Below are 19,728 nucleotides of genomic sequence, written 5' to 3'. Positions count from 1 at the left end.
AGGGTTCGTGAGAAGGATAAAAATGGCAAAGGTGTAGCTTAGATAGGGCTTGGGAAGTCCTGCCTCTGTTAAGGCTGTAAATGCTTCTTGTAAAAGGGGTGAAAATTGGCAGAGGCCGCAAACACACTGCTGTTTGTGATGTTTCTTTGTCGCCATTGCAGAAAGGCCAAAACACTCACAGCTGGTTGGCCTTATTTTAAAATTCACTCTCTCTCTCTTTTTTAATTAAATGCAGCTTTTTAATTGAGGTAATTGCATTCATTTTCTTTTAAAAAAAATGTTGAAGTCTTGAAAATAAATGGCAACAACTTCAATATTAAAACCACAAAACTGCATAGCTCATGACTAAGTATTTTATGACACACTGTAATTAAGTCTGCTCATAAGAGACCGGCGGTGTTTTCTGTTCACTATAGCTCTTTTGTTTAACTGAGGAAATTCTAATTGTGCATGCTGAAGCAGACAGAGAGACCTCAGATGTAGCCGATCAGCACTGTCGACCACACACAGATGCACACTCAGATATTGGAAGCAGTGATTTCCAAACAGTGTGCCATGACATGAAGGTTTGTCCAGCTGTGTGGCTGCAAAGTTAAAATCTGACTGAAAACTAGTGATACCTGAAAGATTAATTTCAACTTTCAAATATCTGACCACAAGCTAAAACATGTGCTTCTCATTAGTTTAACATAGAATGCCATGTACCATACCATCAAATACGATCAAATTAAGTTTAGGCTTAATTGTGGGGGTAATGGCACAACACGGATGCATTATTTTGTTAAGGGATTCATGATGTGCCTAGAGGTCTTTAAACATAGCTAGTGTATTTCTAAGGTGGTCTTCATGATGCATGACTTCCCCTCAGCACATACCATCTCTGTGCAGAGTGCACTCACAGCCTGACCTTCAGCCTTGCTGCTTCTAATTCAGATTGCCTAAACACTTGTCTGGTTGAGACATACAAAGTGAAACACCACACAGGCCGCTGTGTCAGTCACACTTTTTCAAATCTTGTGGCCTTTATTCCTGAACTGAAGGAGGTGTCAGTTGTGGAGCTTTTCAGGAAATGCTTTAGCACTACACTACACACTACAGTTCTCTGGAGAAAAAGAATTAAACAGTCATCAGCCTTTATTGATGGAAAACGATATACCAGAACAAACCTCAAAAAGTAGTTCTCGGTGTGCCTTTCAGTGTTCATATGCTACCACTGACTGAACTTGCTCAGGTACAGCTGCAAAGCTATGGCCCTACTATTATGACATCACTAACTTTTTACAAGGATGTAAAGCCTTGCGTGGCCTTTACATCTGGCAAGGTAGACAACATTTAATTAAAGCAGCAACACAATATTTTTGGCCACTCTGAGGTAAGTTAACAAGCTGTAAACATAATATTGACATATTATCACTTCATAAAATTGTTGTGAGCACGTTAATTTCCCTAATTACACAACCTGTAGATACAGAACACTATTATTCATTTGGAGTTTCTATTCAAATGACATAATCTCTAAATGCATTTGCTTTCAGTTTTGGTCTCCACTATCCACAAAGGTAAGTAAACTGGACTACAGTATTGTGCAAAAGTCTTGAGCCACCACTCACTTCTTTGTCTCTTGCTTGAAAAATGTGAAATATGTGCAGCAATTTATTAAAAGATGTGCAGACATACATGGAAATACAGGCTATAAGGCAAAAACAGAGCTTGCATAATTCTAATAAACTTGAAAGTCATAGTTTGGTGTGACTACTTTTATTTGTCACCACAGCCTGAACTCTCCTTTCTTTAAGCAGTCTTCAGGAATAGCTCTCCAGGCTTCTTGAAGGACTTTCCAAAGCTCTATTTTGGATGTTGGCTGCCTTTTGTTCCATTCTCTGTCAAGATGATCCCACACTGATTCAAAAATGTTGAAGTCTGGGCTCTGGGGAGGCCAATCCAGTGTTTTTCTGTCCAGGTACACTTTTCCCGCATTGGCAATGTGTTTGGGATCATTGTCATGGTAAAAGAAAATGAAGCCAATGCCAATCAGACACTTTCCAGTGTTTCTGTAAATTTAAACAAGATTCCTAAGCACAACAGACCTCCACTGTATTTTACAGATGACTATACAGACTCACTGTTGTACCTCTCCTTTGATGTGCTCCATATTGAAAATTGAAAATTATTTGAAACAAAATTTTCAGATTTGGAGTCATTACTCCGTAAGATCCCATGTCAGGTCTTTGCTGGATAGGTCAGAATTTTTAAGAATCCACCGCACACTACAAGATATGGCAGCTTTTCATCTAATGGCTCTTTAGGATTCACCTTGTTGATGTAAAATTGTATTTTATGCTATCAAACTGTGTTCTCAATATGATCCTGCACTGCGTCAATAATGTTGCGGTCCGGGCTCTGGGGAGGCCAATCCATGACTGATAGTGTTCTATTGTGAGTTTTTCTGTCAGGCTATGCTTTTACTGCATTGGCAATGTGTTTGAGATCATTGCCATGCTGAAAATAAAACTGTTACCAAACCAGATGGTATTATTTGGTGAATTAAAATCTGACTGGACTTTTTTCTGTTCATAATTCCAACAATTTTGAGATCTCCAACACCACTGGTCAAAATGCAGCCCCAAACCATGACAGAGCCTCCAATGCTCTTTGCTAAGTTGCCTGATGAACACTTAGTTAGGTGTCTTTTTTTTTATATATACTTGAATGATTCAGTGTTGTGAGATCAGTCTTAAGTGACTTAAGACTGATCTCACAACACTGAAAAAGAGAGCATTGTATAAGCTCTTTCCTGGAAAAACAAAAACCAAAACATATTCCTCTGAAAATGGTCAGGTACAGGGACCGGACTAAAAATGAGTGGAGAACTATCGCTTATGAAAGTCTGGATCCTTGGAATCAAAATATAAAGAAAATAAGTGGTTGCTCAAGACTTTTGTGTAGTACTGTAAATTTAGTTATTCTGGTAACCTTTTAACAATATATTAAATGAATAGATCTCATTATACCTTAAGTATTCCACTGTATGTGTATTGTCTGCATCAAAGAGATATATCAACATTAAATTTGATATGAAACACTGAAATAAATTTGGTTTATTAGACTTCTCAGAGGAATTTGACCATTACCCTCGGCATGTGAATAGAAACTGTATTGTGTGTCACAAACGGAGGATTTTCCTGTACATCTAAGATTACGTTTTTCCTGTTCTGGGTCAGACATATTTATCTGACCTGCCCCTAAGTCTTACCATGTGTTCTGAGCATGAGCAGCAAGTCATCAAACTTCATTTAAGAGAGCCGAGTCCCTGAGGATATCAGGTGATTTTGATAACAACTGCCACTGGCTGTCGTTTCTTGGTGGGGGGCTAGCAGCTTTTAAAGGCTTCTTTCAGTTTAGTTAGCCCTTTGCTGTAGTAGTGCTCTGGCTACAGAAGTCTTGAGAAACATTACACATTCAGAGTTTTTTTGTTCCAAACCACACTTTCAGACTCCCTACTCCAGAGTCCAAATGGATAGTTTCCAGCTGCTTGTTGCCAACTATACCAGCTGCAGGCATACATATACTATGTTGTATATTACTATTTGCCATTCAGCATTTTTACTGCTTTATTACTCATAATAATAAGCAGCAGCCTCAGCACTTTTACTGTTGCCCCTTTCATCAAGGCTTTACTCAAAACAGCATAATCAGGTTGATGTCTAGACATTATTATTGAGGAAATGACTTTACTAAAGTCTTTTTTTTAAGAAACAAATTCATCAGATTTCATTGTTTTACATCATACTTTTAAGGTCTGGAGGAGTCATTTGGAACACATTAGATTTACTTTCATGTAGACCTGATGCCAAAGTTGAACATTCCAGTGGATTGGAGTGGCATGATCTCATGTTGGCTGTGATTTCCAAGGCGGTGAATTATTGTTCTTTACTGTGTAAATTGTACACAGTACTGTTAAGTGTTTGTACATTTTAGTTGTAACATCCGTAACATTTCAGTAGCATGGCTGGTATGAACAAAGTGAGATGCTACAAGAGTAATGTGCGTCTCCCAACAGAAAATGATGAAGGTCACCATTTTGTCTCCAATACATGGCGGCATTTGTTTGAATTGAACAGTTCTCTGACACATACACATGGGTATATGTTTGAGAGAGGAGTGGCGGCTCTAAACTAATATACTGTTTTTAGGTTATTTATTTAATAGGTGACTACACACATTTTAATCTTTAAAGCCAACATGTTTTTGTGTTTATGTGTACGTGTGTGCCACATGAAAAGAAATAGCAGAAATAGTGAGCTCACAGAGCTCAACTATCAGTCAACTTTGAAGTTCATTTCAGCACTGCAACTTTCTCAGCATGGTTTCTTTGGAGGTGTCGGGGTTCAGCCTAGTTTCTGGCTGTCCAGCTCTGATAAGTACGCTGATAAGCATTACTAGCACTAAATGACACAAAAACAGAGAAAGATAACAACTAGTCAGTTGCTAATCTTTTTAGCTGGTAAAGGGTCAGATTCACTTGGAGTGATGTGTGGGGGGGCTCAGTATCTTTGTCCATATACAGTACTGCGCAGTAGTCTTGAGCCACCTCTCAGTTTTTAAAATATTTTGCTTCCAAGCAGCCAGACTTTCTTTTAGTTTTTTAAGTGGTCTTGAGCAATAGTTCCCCAGGCTTTCTGATGCCTATGAATAAAAAGACACCTAACCACAGTGATGAACCAGTTTTGTGTCTAAACATGCATGTTTCAATAAGTTGCTGCACCTATTTTCCTAGCAAAATATAAAGAAATATGGGGTGACTTTTGCACAGCATTGTATGTCTAGTCACAATTTTCACAAACTAACCAGTGGTCTAAGGCAATCAACTTACTTAACAGTGTAATTAAGCAGGAGTGTAAGCTTACACATATGACTATTCAACCCAGCACCTCCCCAGATCATGATGTGTATGGAAAATCTTTCATAGAAAGTTGCTTCTTTGTTTCACTGTTCTTTAACCACTGCTTTCTGTCTCAGGTTCTTGACAGTCAGACAGTTATCCAAAAGACACAAACAAGATCCAGCTACAAAAGGTCAAGAGGATACTGGCAAGAGCCCAAACAATGATGTCAAAGAGTCTAGAAGGTCACAACCACATGAAACCTCAGGACCTCAGGATGAGCCTCCAACAGAGATTAGAAAACAAGTAAAAAAAAAAAAAAAAAAAAAGCCCGAAGGGAAGAGAAAAAAAATTTGACAAATACCTTTTGAATGGGCCACTCACTACACATGGATTTATGTTGGCCATTGGATCTGAAGGTCTTCTAGATGTGACTTTTTTTTCCCCCTTTTTTTTTTACACAACACAATTCAGAGTTAACTTTGGCTTTGTAAAGTTGTCAAACATTTAAACACAAAACACAAAGGAAAAAGTTTGACAGAAGCAGTCTTCAGGTATGAGCTTCCAAGGTGAAAGATAGTAAGGCTTCAATTTCTGTGTACTGAGTTGAACTCACTGAACTACGAGCACCTTGGGCCACGTCAGGAGGTGCAGTCCTAAAAATTAATGCCCATTTTAATATTCCACATCTTTTGGAACATAAAACACTCAGACACAGTTTTAGTCTGCCACACTCTTCTTGCCTTCTCTAATTCTCCCAAACCTCCACCTCTCTCTTTGGCATTCTTGCCTAATAGCATCATTATTGACTCTGTCCAGCTAAATGCAGGCTGCGTGTAATCTCACATGGGTGGGGCATTTCAGACAAAAAAAAAAAAAAAATGCTACTCTGGAAGGATGGAAACAAAGGGATAAGGAGATGTAGAAAAGGACGCTGAAAGAACAGCAGCACAGCTCTGTCATAATGGCCTTTGATCTTTCAGAGAAGGCAGAAGCTATTCCATCATCTCCACTCATCACTCCACACCCCGTACTTTGGTTGATTTCCTTCTAACTAGGGATGTCCTTCTAACTAAGATAACTAACTGGAAGGAAAAGGTTAGCAAGGAAGACCATCAACTTAGTAGAACCAAACCCCACAGCACAGCACAGCTGAAACATAAAGAACGTGCAGAGTAAATCAGAAACAAAACTCAAAGCGTGATGCTGGTGGTTTATTTCATTTAGAAAATCTTGAGACTGATGTCATTTAGGCATGAATCAGTAAACTAGGAAGTCTGTCTGTTTCAGTCTTTCTCTGTTTGGACTTTATCTTCCCACGAATACATTCATTTCAGTCAAAAGACATTAGGATGATTTTTCTATACTGTCTGCAGTACATAGCTTTTTTTATTATGCCGTTATTATGCACTGACGGTAGATCGAAGTCAAATGTCGACGTCGATGTTAATAAAGCAACTTAAAGGGCCAGATTGTCTTATATTTTTGACATCAAATCGCGGGCCAGAAGTAGGGGGTGGGGCTGGAAGCGGCCCGTGGGCCGGGAGTTTGAGACTGCTGTGAGTCTAGCTCATTTATCTTTAGTATAAACAGAGTATTAGGTTTAGGTGCTAACTATCAGTTTTAAAGATGATGGTATTCCATCCATACTGAATGAAAATGCATTGATTTTCATTATACACTGAATCTTACTGAAAGTGTGTTTCTTTTGCTGAAAACCAAGTTGAAACCATCCAAAACAAGCAACAATGGAAGGTGGCTTTAGGACAGGACTGACATTACTGCAGATCACAGTTTTCACTGACTGCAATGGCTTCGCAACCAAATATTAAATATGATTACATTGTTGTGCAAATACATTGCAAGTTTATTTTAAATTGCCTAAACTGGAGGACTGTGCACAAAACGGTTTCACACATTCAGCCCCCCGCTGGCCCAAGGTGCTGGGCTATGGCTCGTCTTAACCTCAGCCAATTAAACATTTGCATAAGCAAGCATCAGACACACACAAACGCACCCTCTCACAGCGAGGTAGTGTTTACAAGGACAAGTATGTGTATGTAAGACTACCAACAAACCTATGAAAAAGGCTTTGCAGAATCCCAGCGGACACAAACAGATAAGTGGCTTCCATCTTCTTTCCTGTCATCTTCATACGATGTATGTTTGTTTTCACTGAAAAACTGCACAAACTGACACTGGTCCTGGGCTAGAGGCCACGTTTCCTTGCTCAGGAAGAATCAGATTGTAATGAAATCAGTTTATTTGGCTGTAAACTCTCAAATAAATGTTCCATGAGTGCAGCAAATCTGTTTGCAGTGCACCTTTGACTTCTCTGCGTGAGACTGAATTCCTTATTGACAGATTGATCATCGTTCTCCAGACTGCAGCTAGAGAAGAGAGATGTTCACGTTCACAGCTGTCCAGGACTCTTGTATGAAGCCAATTCTCTCATTAAGTGAATGCCCATTTCAAAAGTAGTGACATACTGTACTGTTAAGAACACAGACAGACTTTAGTGGCAAATACACAGCCCCTGTACTTCAGTAAAATGACGAGAAGTATCCTCTTTCTTTCTTTCTTTCTTCTTTCTTTCTTCTTTCTTTCTTTCTTTCTTTCTTTCTTTCTTTCTTTCTTTCTTTCTTTCTTTCTTTCTTTCTTTCTTTCTTTCTTTCTTTCTTTCTTTCTTTCTTTCTTTCTGCCTACAGGATGGAGGAAAGGGGGGGAAGCTTCCTGACTGATCTTCCCACACAGGCCTGACCCCAATATCTAGGCATCCTGACTCCTTTGCTTCACACACAGAGACAGGCAAGACAGACACAAAGCACAGATTGCAAACACACTCTCTTGTTTACCGTGTCAGATTGCAGTGTAAATAAAAGGGGAAGCTCTGACTTAAAAGCAGCCAAATCAAACAGGAGGGACTGTGCTATCGCACTGCGTTGGATGAAAAGCAGAGAAAATGGATCTGCGGCAGAATGAAACAAACCCTTAATAAAAGTCCCTGTGAAAACAAAACCGATTCTCTCCAAGGATCTGGGACTTTGTTGGAAAAGGACAAAAAAAAAAATGAGACGGGTCAGAACAACATTTGGCAAAATGTTCAGCTACCCCTGCTTGCAGTGTGCTGTGCTAATCATTCCTCTATTCCCCTGGGGGTGTTGGAGAACACATTCTGACATCCTCGTAAACATTTCAAGAAGCAAACAAATGTCACTTGCTGGTGAGGGACAAACACAAAGAGAAGTCAACGCTAAAGCCCTGAATCAAGCTGTTCTGTTTCTGTATTTCACTGCAAGAGGATAATCTTATAATTAGTTCCCAGCGAGAGCAACTCTTCCTATAAATCAAGTCCTTCAGTTACACAAACAGGTTAAAACCACAGCATTCTTTCACTACTGTTGTTTTGTCCAAGATACAGAGCATCACTAATCATCTAAGATTTACTTTCCCCACAGAGGCACACAACAATGAATTCATCATTTGTTAGATTTGTGTATACTGTGCATTTTTCTTCCTTGGATATAATTATTATTCTAGGCAGAGAGCTTGCAGATTGAAACAGTGATTAAAGAAATGTTCTTCATGAGAATTTGTGACATGCTGAAATTTAGCAGAGAAAAAACATCTGGAATAGGAATCTGTGTCTTCACCTCACAGATCACCTTCGTCTATTCATCTCTCTCCCTCTTTTTTTTTCATCCTTCAGATCTACTGGAAAGTTTGTTGCTCCAAGTGCTAGGTGCATTATAGAAAAAAAAAAAAAAAAAAACTAAGTAGGCTCCATTTTAAATATCAGTATCTTAAAGCAGTAACCTCATGGGACCTCATGTCCTCTGGAGTGGACAAAAAAAAAAAAATAGTGAATGGTGCTTTTTTTGTTTCCTTCAGTTCTCAGGAGGGTAAGGGAGAAGCCCACATTTGGCATAATTATTCAAAACTATAGAAACTAAATATTAAAATGTGTGGTATAACACAACACTTAGATGCTAGTGAAAAGTAAACACTATCAGATTGTCCCTCCCTCGTCTCTGGTGACCTTAAAAATATCTGCCATGGCATTGTAGTTAAGCTTCAGCTGAACGCACACTCTAAGCTTTCTGCAGGTTTCCCTGCTCTTTTTGTTGACTGAGCATTTTTGCAGGTGGACCCCTCCATGTCTTTTTTCCAAATTAGCACACTAACCCCAGCGACATGGAACAACCTTGTTTTGCACACAGAGGAAGGACCCTCTTCTTTATTTAAGAAAAATAATGTTGAAAGTGGCTTTAAAGAGACAAAGCCTCACCATCACCAAAACATTCAAACCCCAAATGTTGACTTTAATCAGCTTATTGAACATAAGCTCACCCTGACAGAACTGTATTTGCAGATTGATGTCCTCGGTCCCATATTACTCTCCAAAGGAACTCCATTCTTGCCAGATGTGAGTCCTTTTTTTTGGAAATGCTTTTTCTTGTATGACTTTTTGTCTGCACCTCTGCAAACTTAATACAAGCCAGGGATACTGCTGAACTGCCCAAATTACAGTTCAGAATGAGAGAGCACCCAGAGGTGATGATAATCATCAAGCTGCACTACAAACCTAAAGCCACACAGTAACCCTGGCGGAATGCTAATCATAGTGACCGCCAGGGTGAACATCTGTGTGAGATGAAATGCCCCAGAAGTGCCTCCCGTGGAGGTGTGAGGAAGATTAAGTAGTCAAAGTATGGCTTGTGAGCAAACTATCACACTTTCATGTTTAGACTGCAAAGTAAGCACCAAATCATCACATTTAAAGAGAAGCAAAAGAAAAAAAATGAATGGAGAATCAGGAAAATAATCAAACTGAGCAACACAGAATTAGGTTCTCTCTTTGTCTGTTAATTCATTACCTGGGTCGTGAAAGGGCACCAGGGCAAAGTTATACAAAGGTCTCGTCGGTCTGCTCAGGGATGTCTCCAGAATCTTGGATGCGCCCTCTATAACTTGGACTAAGTCGTCGTACATGGAACCGGTTACATCAAAGACGAATGCCAGGGTGGATGCGCCCTCCGGGATGTCCTCCTTTGTGGCCCCGGTATTTGCGTCTTGCCCGGCGGCCAACGCCACTGAGAGCGCAAGCGAAAGCCACATCAATACAGTGCCCATTTCAAATACAAGAGTCTTTTCTGTCATTGTTTTATGATATTTTGTTTTCGCCATTGGGAAACTCAGGGTGAGTCTCGAAATAAAGGCAGAGACATCGGGCTCTCGCAAAATAAGAATTTATGAAGTTCGGAGCATCAGCGAAATAAAATGAAATACAGCAATCACCCGGTGCCGTTTTCGTGCGCCCTTTTCTTCTGCAGTTTCCCCTCAGCTCTGAGCTAAACTTCTGTTCCCAGCAGCTGTGGCAGTGCCTGTTCTCTCAGATCTGCAGAGTCAGGAGCCCCTGTTCAGCTCTGTCATACAAAGACCACCTCTCAGCTGGCCAGAAAGTCTCCAAAGCGCAAACTACTTCCCATGCACAATAGCAGGGCTATGATTGGACAAGATGTTTCGGGCGACTTCGAATGAATGTGTGCATAAGTTGCTTTACTTCAGCGATGTTGCGTTACAAAAGATATGCAGCGTCTTTATATGTCATTATTGTAAAACTACGGTCATAATAAATGATTTTGACTGATTTACATGAAACTGGTGTACTTGATGAATCTTTCACAAATTTAAAAACGAAGGAATCAAATCACTTGATGTCGGATTATGAGCGAATTATGTTTGATATGCTGAACTAAAGTGATACAAGCTGAAATGAAGGTCCGAAAATTTGGGATTTTGATCACTGTATTGCCATCTAGCGACTGCAACCTGGCTTTACATTTTATTGCAATGCACGGTTTGCATGCAAAAGTATATAATTTAATAATAGATATTTGCACAGTTGTGTTAAAAGCTCATAATGGCAGTCCTACTTTGTTTCTAAAAGGATGATTTAAAACATAATCAACAATAACAGAAGCAAAACTGAAGAAAGAATGAATTTGCATGGGAAAAAAAATTTTTTTTTGAACATGCCTCACAACAAAGGTTTATCAGAATTTTTCAGTGTGACATTATTGCAACACAAATGACTACACAAGTTCTGTTCAATATTCCTATTTATCGTTTTCAAGTTATTTTAGGTAGCAGTAAATTTGAGAAACCGCAAATATGAAGTTTTCGTATTCAACAGATGCGTTTTTTAGGTTAAATCAGTGACGCACTGGCGACCTGACCGGGGTGTTTGCATTTCCGCCTATGATTGCTGGCAGGGGCGGACTGACCGTTGACTTGAGGCTCGTTTGGTCCTGCCGTGAACAGGCGGAGGCGCTGCTCTGTCAGCCGCATGTATGCTCGCTCGCTCTCGTTCCCTCTCGCTCGCTCTCTCTGACGTGAACCAGCTAAATGCTGAACAGTAAGTGGCAGATAAGGAGCAGATCAGTCTAAGGCACTGGTCTCTTTTACATCAGTCATCAGTTTCATTGAATGTGTGTGTGAAGATTTATTTTATTTTAAATACCTTTGCTTTATGCTTCAGTGTAAACTCTGTTTAATTTATTTGTATGTTTTGTTAACATGTATGCGCTGTGGTTGGTGTATTTTCACCGGTGCACCCACAGTCAAAGCCCCAAAACTCAGAAGTCATAATATGTGAACATTAAATTTTGTATAAGTGGATCTGCTTGTGCAGCTCCTGTGCAGTTATGGTTACAGATGCTGTACTTGCACTTGTAATCTAAGTGTGATTAATTAATTAATTAAAAGTTCATTTGACTTATAACAATATTATTCTTCTCTTTTTCTTTAACCTGTAGAGATTTCACAATATTAAAATAAAGTGAACTCATTTGGTTGCAATAATTTGGTCAGGTGTAATGAAGATCTGATAGTGTGACATTCCTACACAGCAGGTTGGGTATGAATGATAATCCAGTCTGAATTACTGTCTCAGTCTTCCCCTGAGAGCTGGGATAGGCTCCAGAGTTATTCTGAGATCATGGGAATGCACCTAACCTACTGAACTACACTATACTATACTATACTATATATATATATATATATATATATATACGTGTGTGTGTACTACAATTTCTAAACAGGAGTTTTGTTTTGAAAAAGCATTTTTGTGAACAGTAAAGACTATTTCTAAAGACTTTATGATCTGATTGTTGTGTTTTCCTTTTTTTCTATGTTGTGTGTAATGATTGTTAAGTAGTGGTTTTCATTTTGATTGACTCAAGGTCTGATCTGACAACATTGTTTGCATTTGAGCACTATTTGAACTGTTTTGAGGCAATAGTTTAGTTTTGCAGGAAGAGTCAGCGGTTTTGTGAAAATAGTTTGAAAATTTAGTTTTGTGTTTACAGTTTAGAGACAGAGGGATGGTTTCAAGAAATGTGTCTTGGCAATTGAGAAAAACTGTAATCAGTGTTCCAGCTTACTGATGGTTTCATTCATAGTTTACATTTTGTATATTTCACCGGTGATCTTTCAAACATGTCAGATGTTTTGTTGAATGTTTAGACAGTGTTGATCTGTATTAGTGTGGTCTAATGTGATCTGCACAACAATGAAATTAATTCATTTGTTTTCGCTTGTTTTTCTCAAGATGATCAGATGGCAGTGGATGAAAACTTAAATTGATACAAGCATATTCTTTATAAATTATATTACTATCTGTCATGGTCCGGGGTCCGTGGAACCCTGTGTGTTTTTGGTTTGGGTTTTGTTTGACTGTTCTGGGGTTTTTCTTTTGTTGTGGGGTTGATTGTTTGATTTTCTGGTTCCTTGTGTTTCTCAGTTTTCTGTGTTAGGTCTGCGTCTGTTATGTTTAATATTTCCTGCTTTATTTTGGTAGTCCAGTGTTCCCTGTGTTTTGTGTTATGTTTACTTCCTGTGTTATTAGTCTTATTCTTTTCACCTGTTGTGCTCAGCTGTTTTCCACTCCCCCTCATTCCATCTGTGTATTAAGTCTCAGTGTTGTTTAGTTCTGTGTTTGGGTCCTTGTCAGTTTTTTGCTGTGTGTTTTGTTTTCTGATTTCAAGTTTCTCGTTTTGAGTTCCATGTTTTGAGTTTATTGTGAAGCACTATTATTAAATCTTCACTCAAACTTGCTCTCGCTGTGTCCTGCTCTGGGGTCCTCCCTGCCTTGCCAGCACCCAGCCGTGACACTATCTGATTATAAAAATTTACGTGAATCTTGATACCATTGTACATTTACAATTTCTGGTTCCAGCCCGCCACTGGAATGTTCAATAATGTTTTCGTTTATTGAACTTTCTAGTTTCAAAGTCCTAGGCCAAGAACGTTGTGAAACATTAGGTGTAAAAATATCTCAATGTCTTTAGAAGCAGATACTCTGTTTTTATCAATGGAAACTGCAAATAATTATGTTTGGACACTAGGGGGAGCTAGTCACCTGTTGAGGTCTCACGTTCTTGACTGTAAACAAGGTCATGAATGTGATTAAAAAACAAACATGGTTATAACCTATAACAAAATAAATGCAGCTCTAAAAGAAAAATGTTAATTGTGTGGCTTTTATCAAGGATAATTTCCCCAGGTCTTTACTGAAGAATGTGAATGGAAAGTTACATGGAAATAATCAAATAAGAATCCAAACCTCTCTAACCAAGATTTGCTCAAGTGATGTAGGAGGCGAGCAGCTGCCTGTCAGAATTTTTGCATGCCAAACAAATAGGGAGGCTAAAGCTATTTGAAAATGCTCTGTGGTACATCTCGCAAAGCAGCAATTACGCAACACATTTCTCAGTATAAATAAATCACATCTTTTCTGTCTTAAAGGGATGGTTAATACAATCGCTCCACACCCACATACCATTTTCACAGGTTTCTTGCAATATGATTAACCTATCACAAAACAGTCTGCAGGAGTAGACATGTTGGCACACTGTGAATTCACACTCCGTCATTCCTTGGAAATTAGAAGATGTGAATGAGAAGTGTATCTACTATTAAACACACAAGAGCTGCCTTGCAGGCAGAGACTCAGGCACTGACATGTGTTAGCTGATTCATTATCAGGAGAGGACAAACAGTTGAACATTGTTTCAGTTCAGGAGACGTTGGTACACTTGTATCCACATGACAGTCCAGTTCAACAAGCAGACATTTAAATAAACCTTCCTGACTTTGAGACTGTAAAATAGTAAATGTTTAAAAAGATGTGGCAATGAAGGATTCAATACCACAATAAGAAAGTCAGTAAAATCAGGACTAGAATTGAGTTGGAACACAAAGCTTGCTGACAATGAAAGCAACCCCAGAGTATTGCTCACTGCAGTCAAACAATTTCTAAATCCATCTACAAATGAGGTATGATGTATGAGATGAGGTACATCATATCTCTGATAAATGTGAGGAATCTGACATATTTTTAAACAAAAAGATCTTATATATTGGACAAAAATGATCTCAAAACCCTGTAGTTCTCACAGTTTGCCTCATTCTTCATCTGTCTCTGTCTCAGAACTCTGTGCCATTGTGAGGCAGGACGGTCCTTCCACCTCGCAGCTAGAGCCAGGCCTCAACCCTTTTCTGAAACACATTTTTAACTGCATCTCTGAACCTGTCACAGTGATCGTTAACACATCACTCAAGTTTTTCCCTCTGCTTTTAAAATGGCTGTAGTTAAACCTCTTTTAAAGAAATCAGCTTGGATACAAATATATTGAGTAATTACAAGAAACCAATATCAAAGCGTTATAAATATTAGAAAAAAAACTATTTGTGCAAATCAATGCTTTCTTTCTGGTTATAGAGCAAATCACAGCACAGAAACTGCCCTAAGCTCGATAGTAAGTGACCTCAGACTAACATGATTCTAATAAGATTGCAGCCTTTGATACAATAGATCATAAAATTTTCATTCATCTTTGGTTTTTATGATAATGTTCTTGAATCATCTGGATAAAAAAAAAATCACTGGCAGTTCTGTGAAGATCAGGTATCTACCACTCATGATTTTTCCTGTGGAGTTCCACATGGCAGTTGTTTGGGTCCATTACTTTTCTCCTTATGTATGCTGCCACTTGGCAACATTACCAGACAGCTTAACTTTAGTTACCATAGTTGCACAGATGCTACACAGATGCTTCTTTTTCTTGGCCCTAAAATCAAATGTGATCTGTTCATTCACAAGCATCAGCTGACAGAGTAAAACCACAAGTTAAAAATCTTGAGGTTATTTTAGATTTTGATTTGAGCTTTAAATCTCCCATTGATTTTTTTCACAAAGACAGCCTTCTTCCTTCTCGGGAATATTGCCAAGATTCAACCCTTCCTGACTCACCATAAAAAAACTCATTCATGCATTAATTTCCCATACACTGGATTGCTGCAGCACTTTTTTTCCTTTAGATTATCAGTAGGCTGCAGCTTGGCTAGAATTGTTGTTTTTGCAAGGTTAATAACTAAAACAAATAACACAGAGCACATCAGAGCGACATTGGCTTCCAGCATCCTACAGAATTGGTTTTAAACACTTTTACTTGTATATAAAATTCTAAATGGTTTTGGAAATTCTTATATTTCTGAAAGTGACAGACTTTGACTCACACAGCTAGATTCTCCATTGCTAACCTGTTAGACATCCAATGCTTCTCACAGAGAAAAATTTGGGCTGCAGCTTTCCCAATTTATGCCCCAAACTCTGGAACACCCTGTGGCAAAATATTATGGAATCAAACTTTACTGATAATAAAAAACAAAACAAACTAAAAAAAACTATTAAAATCATACCTTTTTTTTATCTAGCATTTGCACCTGATATAGGCCATTATATTGGCCTTTACAAATAAAATGCAATTGTTTTTTATTATTATTTTTTCCCTTGTAAGCTGTTTAAATAGAGAAATTGCTGTATGACATATTTACTTAAATACAACAGTGGAAGTAGGTCAGTTTGTACAACAACTGTCCCAAGGCATACAGCCATCACAGCTCTGATCTAAATACAAATAATTAATGATTTACTTTGTAAACAAGCAGGCGTGGGGCCCGTTTTGTTGTTGTACCAATTCCACATCTTGCCTTATGGTGACATTTTGTCTTTGGTGTGAGCCACATGAGTTTTTAGGTTAAACATCACCATGCTATGATAACAAGGGCTTTTTTTTTTTTTTTATTGTGCTAAACATGGTTCAGTGCACAAGTGTGGTACATAAAAAAGTCAGAGGTGTATTGCAGCAATTCCTTCTCAAAACAGAAGGACCCCCCCCCCCCCCTTCCTCCCCCGCCCCACCCCCTTTGTCAGGTGCTGGAGAAAAAAAAAATACATCACCTTCTTTTATCACTGTTTAAAATTTAACAGAACTCATTTTGGCAACCACTGTGTTTGTTCCTGGGTGCAAAGCTTAGGAGGTCTGGCAGGAATACAGACACCTGAAGTGGTTTCTCTGAAGATTTACCAAATATGACAAAATCAACCAGTCTAATGGACTCAACATTAAAGTTGTGTAACATCCTTTGCAATTTCACAACAAATCTAGACCTAACTTGCACACTGACTTTATGCTGTTGTTTTCAGTCAGGCTTCCAGCACTTTCCAGATAACACAGCAACAAGACGAGGGAAAGGAAGCAGGAAAAATACAGTCACATGTTTTTATACACTTCCTGCTCTGATCTGTGCTGTTTCTGCATCATTATTTTAAAAACATGAAAATTTTGCTTTCTGTTTTCAGAACAATGTTGGGAAAATATTTCATTGCTGATTAACAATGAGGTATGACTGTAAATTTGCACACGTGCAGATAAGTGTACAGTACATGCAATAACTACACCAATTTTTTCTTGGCTCATAGAGTCGTTTGGAGAGTGACAAGACAGCAAGTAATGAGTCTGTGTTGCCTTATTTGAAGGAACTTTATGAATTTGATAAACCAAAATATGCTTGGTAATTAAACCATAAATTAAATACTGGTTAAAGTAATTTTATTTATTAAAGCCTTTTTTGGGGGACAGGCACAACAACTGACAAAAGAATTCTCTTAAGAATGGTAAACAATTCATCTTACCTCGGGATCTGACAAATATCTGTTAATAACTATCCATTTTTAGTCCTTTGACTTTTAGAAATTTGATAACATTACAGTATTTATGAAATTTATAACCTTATAAATTTCATGAATAATATAATGTTACTTTAAAAAGGTCAGGCGTGAACATGTAAATTATATATGGGATGAAACAGAATCTATAATAAAAAAGATATCAAAAACAGGTGTTCCACCTTGTTAAAAGTAATAATAAAGTCATTTGTTAGTAACTTTCATTCATCTTTTGTTCAAGCAGAGGTAAGACGGAAGAGAGCTGAGGCAATAACAGGAAGGGAAGAACCACAGTATGAAGCTGCAGTAGAGTTTCTCTCTAATAACTAATAACTGCCTGCACTGCTTCACTGCTAGAAGGTGCTAGGATGGATTTTTTTTCTTTTTTTTTTTTAGATAATACTTTGGTAATTTCAATTTTCACAAACCAGTTGATTCACTGTCTGTGGGCACACATTTAAGTCTGTGTTTCCTGTGGTTTACAAAGTGAAAATTGCTGCTCAATGCAGGCTAATGGCACAAGTGCGACTTTAGCACACAAACATGTTCCACATGACACATGCGCTCCATCAATTCAGCAAGCCAACCAGAAAGCCCGCCCTGAGGCCTGGTGCTCTGTTGCTCAACAGATCTAATCCCCAGGCTTACTGCTTCTCATCTCACTAAAGTCCCCCCTTTTGTAGTGAACACAACTCATCTGGCCAATGAGACTCACTGGTTTTGCACATACGCTTCAACATACCCTTTGTAATCCTTCCCTATTCTCTCTTTTATCTCTTTCTCCCACTCTGGGTCCATCCCTTTCATAAACATCCACTGTGTGCAGTATAGACATGGGTAACCATGCGAATACAAGCATTTGGGAGCACAAACAATCCTCATTCCCTCACTCTAACCACTGGCTGCAGTGTGAAGCGATGAAAATATATCCACCTCTCTTTTTAGTCAGGTTTTATTTATCTGGAGTTGGTGCAAATAATTTGGAGAGATGACATGTACATAAAGAATAAGGAAATGTTTATCAGCTGAAATGTTACACTCCTAAAAAGACTGCAGACCCTACACGAGAACAAAAGACACTGAACTTCAGCTTTGTTTTTTTTGTAGACAGTCTGCACTGCACTGTTTCACTTTTCATTTGGGAAGGCAGGCAATAATAGACCCGACAAACAAGAAAAGAAGTTTCTGTGTCTATTAGAGTCAGATCAAACTGGATCGAATTTTCTTTGTTCCCTGGACTTCTCTCTGTCCCTTTTCAACAGTCTGGGCTCTGGCACTATTTGGTCTGCACATTCTTCCCTTAAAAAATGCTGGTTGCATAATTAGGCGCACATTCGAGCTTTGTTTGTCACAAGCCAGGAACAGAGACGCTTCGAGAACATTGTGTACGTGTATGTGTTCATGTGAGTAAATGGGCGTGTCAGAAAGTGAAAGACAGATTTTAAAAAAACACACACACATGGGTGAGAGAAACGTGAGGAACAAGCGAGAGAGGCAGAACACGCTGTAACTTAGTAAGGCCAAATGACTTCTTAGGGTTCATTTACATTGAAATATGTGCTTGTTTGTCCCAGTTCATAGCAGCTCTCACTGTGTTGTCATGGCCACAATTTAAGAACTCATACAAACCTGCCAAGTAAGCCTTAACATTAAAAGAAAACCTCCAATAAAATGATTTGGGTTTTTGAGTAGAACACTGTGTTATCCATCAGCAGCTACAAAACTTCAGCAGTTATCTAGTAACTGATTATTGATGTACATCATAATTCACATTAAACAAATCTGTAGCTGTTTAGTATCAACTTCTCAACAACCTTTGTTGGAATTCATCACACTGTATTGTTTTAAAAACTGACGCAAAGTGTTTTACAAAGGCCAAATCCACATGACTAACTTTGTGGACACTTATACATCCTCATTCTTTTCAAAAACTGGCTACATATGGTTTCACAACTGCAGCAGGCAACACAGTGATGCGAAAGCTTTTAGGAGGATATGAAACTGTGGATGTTAAAGGCTAATGTAACATTTAGGCCTGTGCAGTGCGAATTTGCGTCAGTCATATGATTTGTCCTGCATGAGCAATAGTGAGTTCCTCTCTACTACTGAAATACATGGACCAGTCAATGGTCATTGTCTGCTGTGCTAATCTGTTAAAAGTCCCAAAAGAGAAGATATACTGGTCTGCTCTGCTTTTCATCCTTCAGTTTTCCCCTTCCTTTATTTTCTCCACTTTTGGGCTCCACGTGGGCTTCATAGATAATTGGCAAAGTATCTGGGGAAAACCTGGTCTTGTTAGGAGAGACGGCATCCATCCCACTTTGGATGGAGCAGCTCTCATTTCTAGAAATCTGGCCAAATTTATTAACCCTCCTAAAACCTGACTACCCAGGGTTGAGACCAGGAAGCAGAGTTGCAGTCTTACACGCCTCTCTGCAGCTTCTCTCCTCCTGCCATCCCCCCAAAACCCCATCCCCATAGAGTCGGTGCCTGCTCCCAGACCACCAAAAAACAAAGCTAAAATCAGCAAAAAGCTATTTAAGCATAAAAATTCAAAAACAATAAATAATACAGCTTCATCAACTGCACCAAAAAATAAAACAATTAAATGTGGATTGTTAAACATTAGGTCTCTCTCTTCCAAGTCCCTATTAGTAAATGATTTAATAATTGATCAACGTATTGATTTATTCTGCCTTACAGAAACCTGGTTACAGCAGGATGAATATGTTAGTTTAAATGAATCAACACCCCCGAGTCACAGTAACTGTCA

At 38.6% G+C, this 19,728-nt stretch overlaps 1 protein-coding gene across 1 annotated transcript in view; it reads right to left on the bottom strand.

Moving 5' to 3' along the window:
* hmcn1 (hemicentin 1) overlaps window positions 1–10,180 on the bottom strand; it is an 83,926-nt gene extending 73,746 nt beyond the window's left edge. Inside the window, exon 1 of the mRNA XM_030727296.1 lies at window positions 9,760–10,180. Within this exon, the coding sequence (XP_030583156.1) occupies window positions 9,760–10,069 (310 nt within the window). The 5' untranslated portion in view covers window positions 10,070–10,180. The remainder of the gene's footprint in view (window positions 1–9,759) is intronic.
* Between the last annotated feature and the right edge of the window lie 9,548 nt (window positions 10,181–19,728).

This window comes from Archocentrus centrarchus, chromosome 4, assembly GCF_007364275.1.
Source record: "Archocentrus centrarchus isolate MPI-CPG fArcCen1 chromosome 4, fArcCen1, whole genome shotgun sequence".
In the NCBI taxonomy this organism is placed as follows: Eukaryota; Metazoa; Chordata; class Actinopteri; order Cichliformes; family Cichlidae; genus Archocentrus; species Archocentrus centrarchus.
This window is presented reverse-complemented; position numbering and strand designations above follow the sequence as displayed.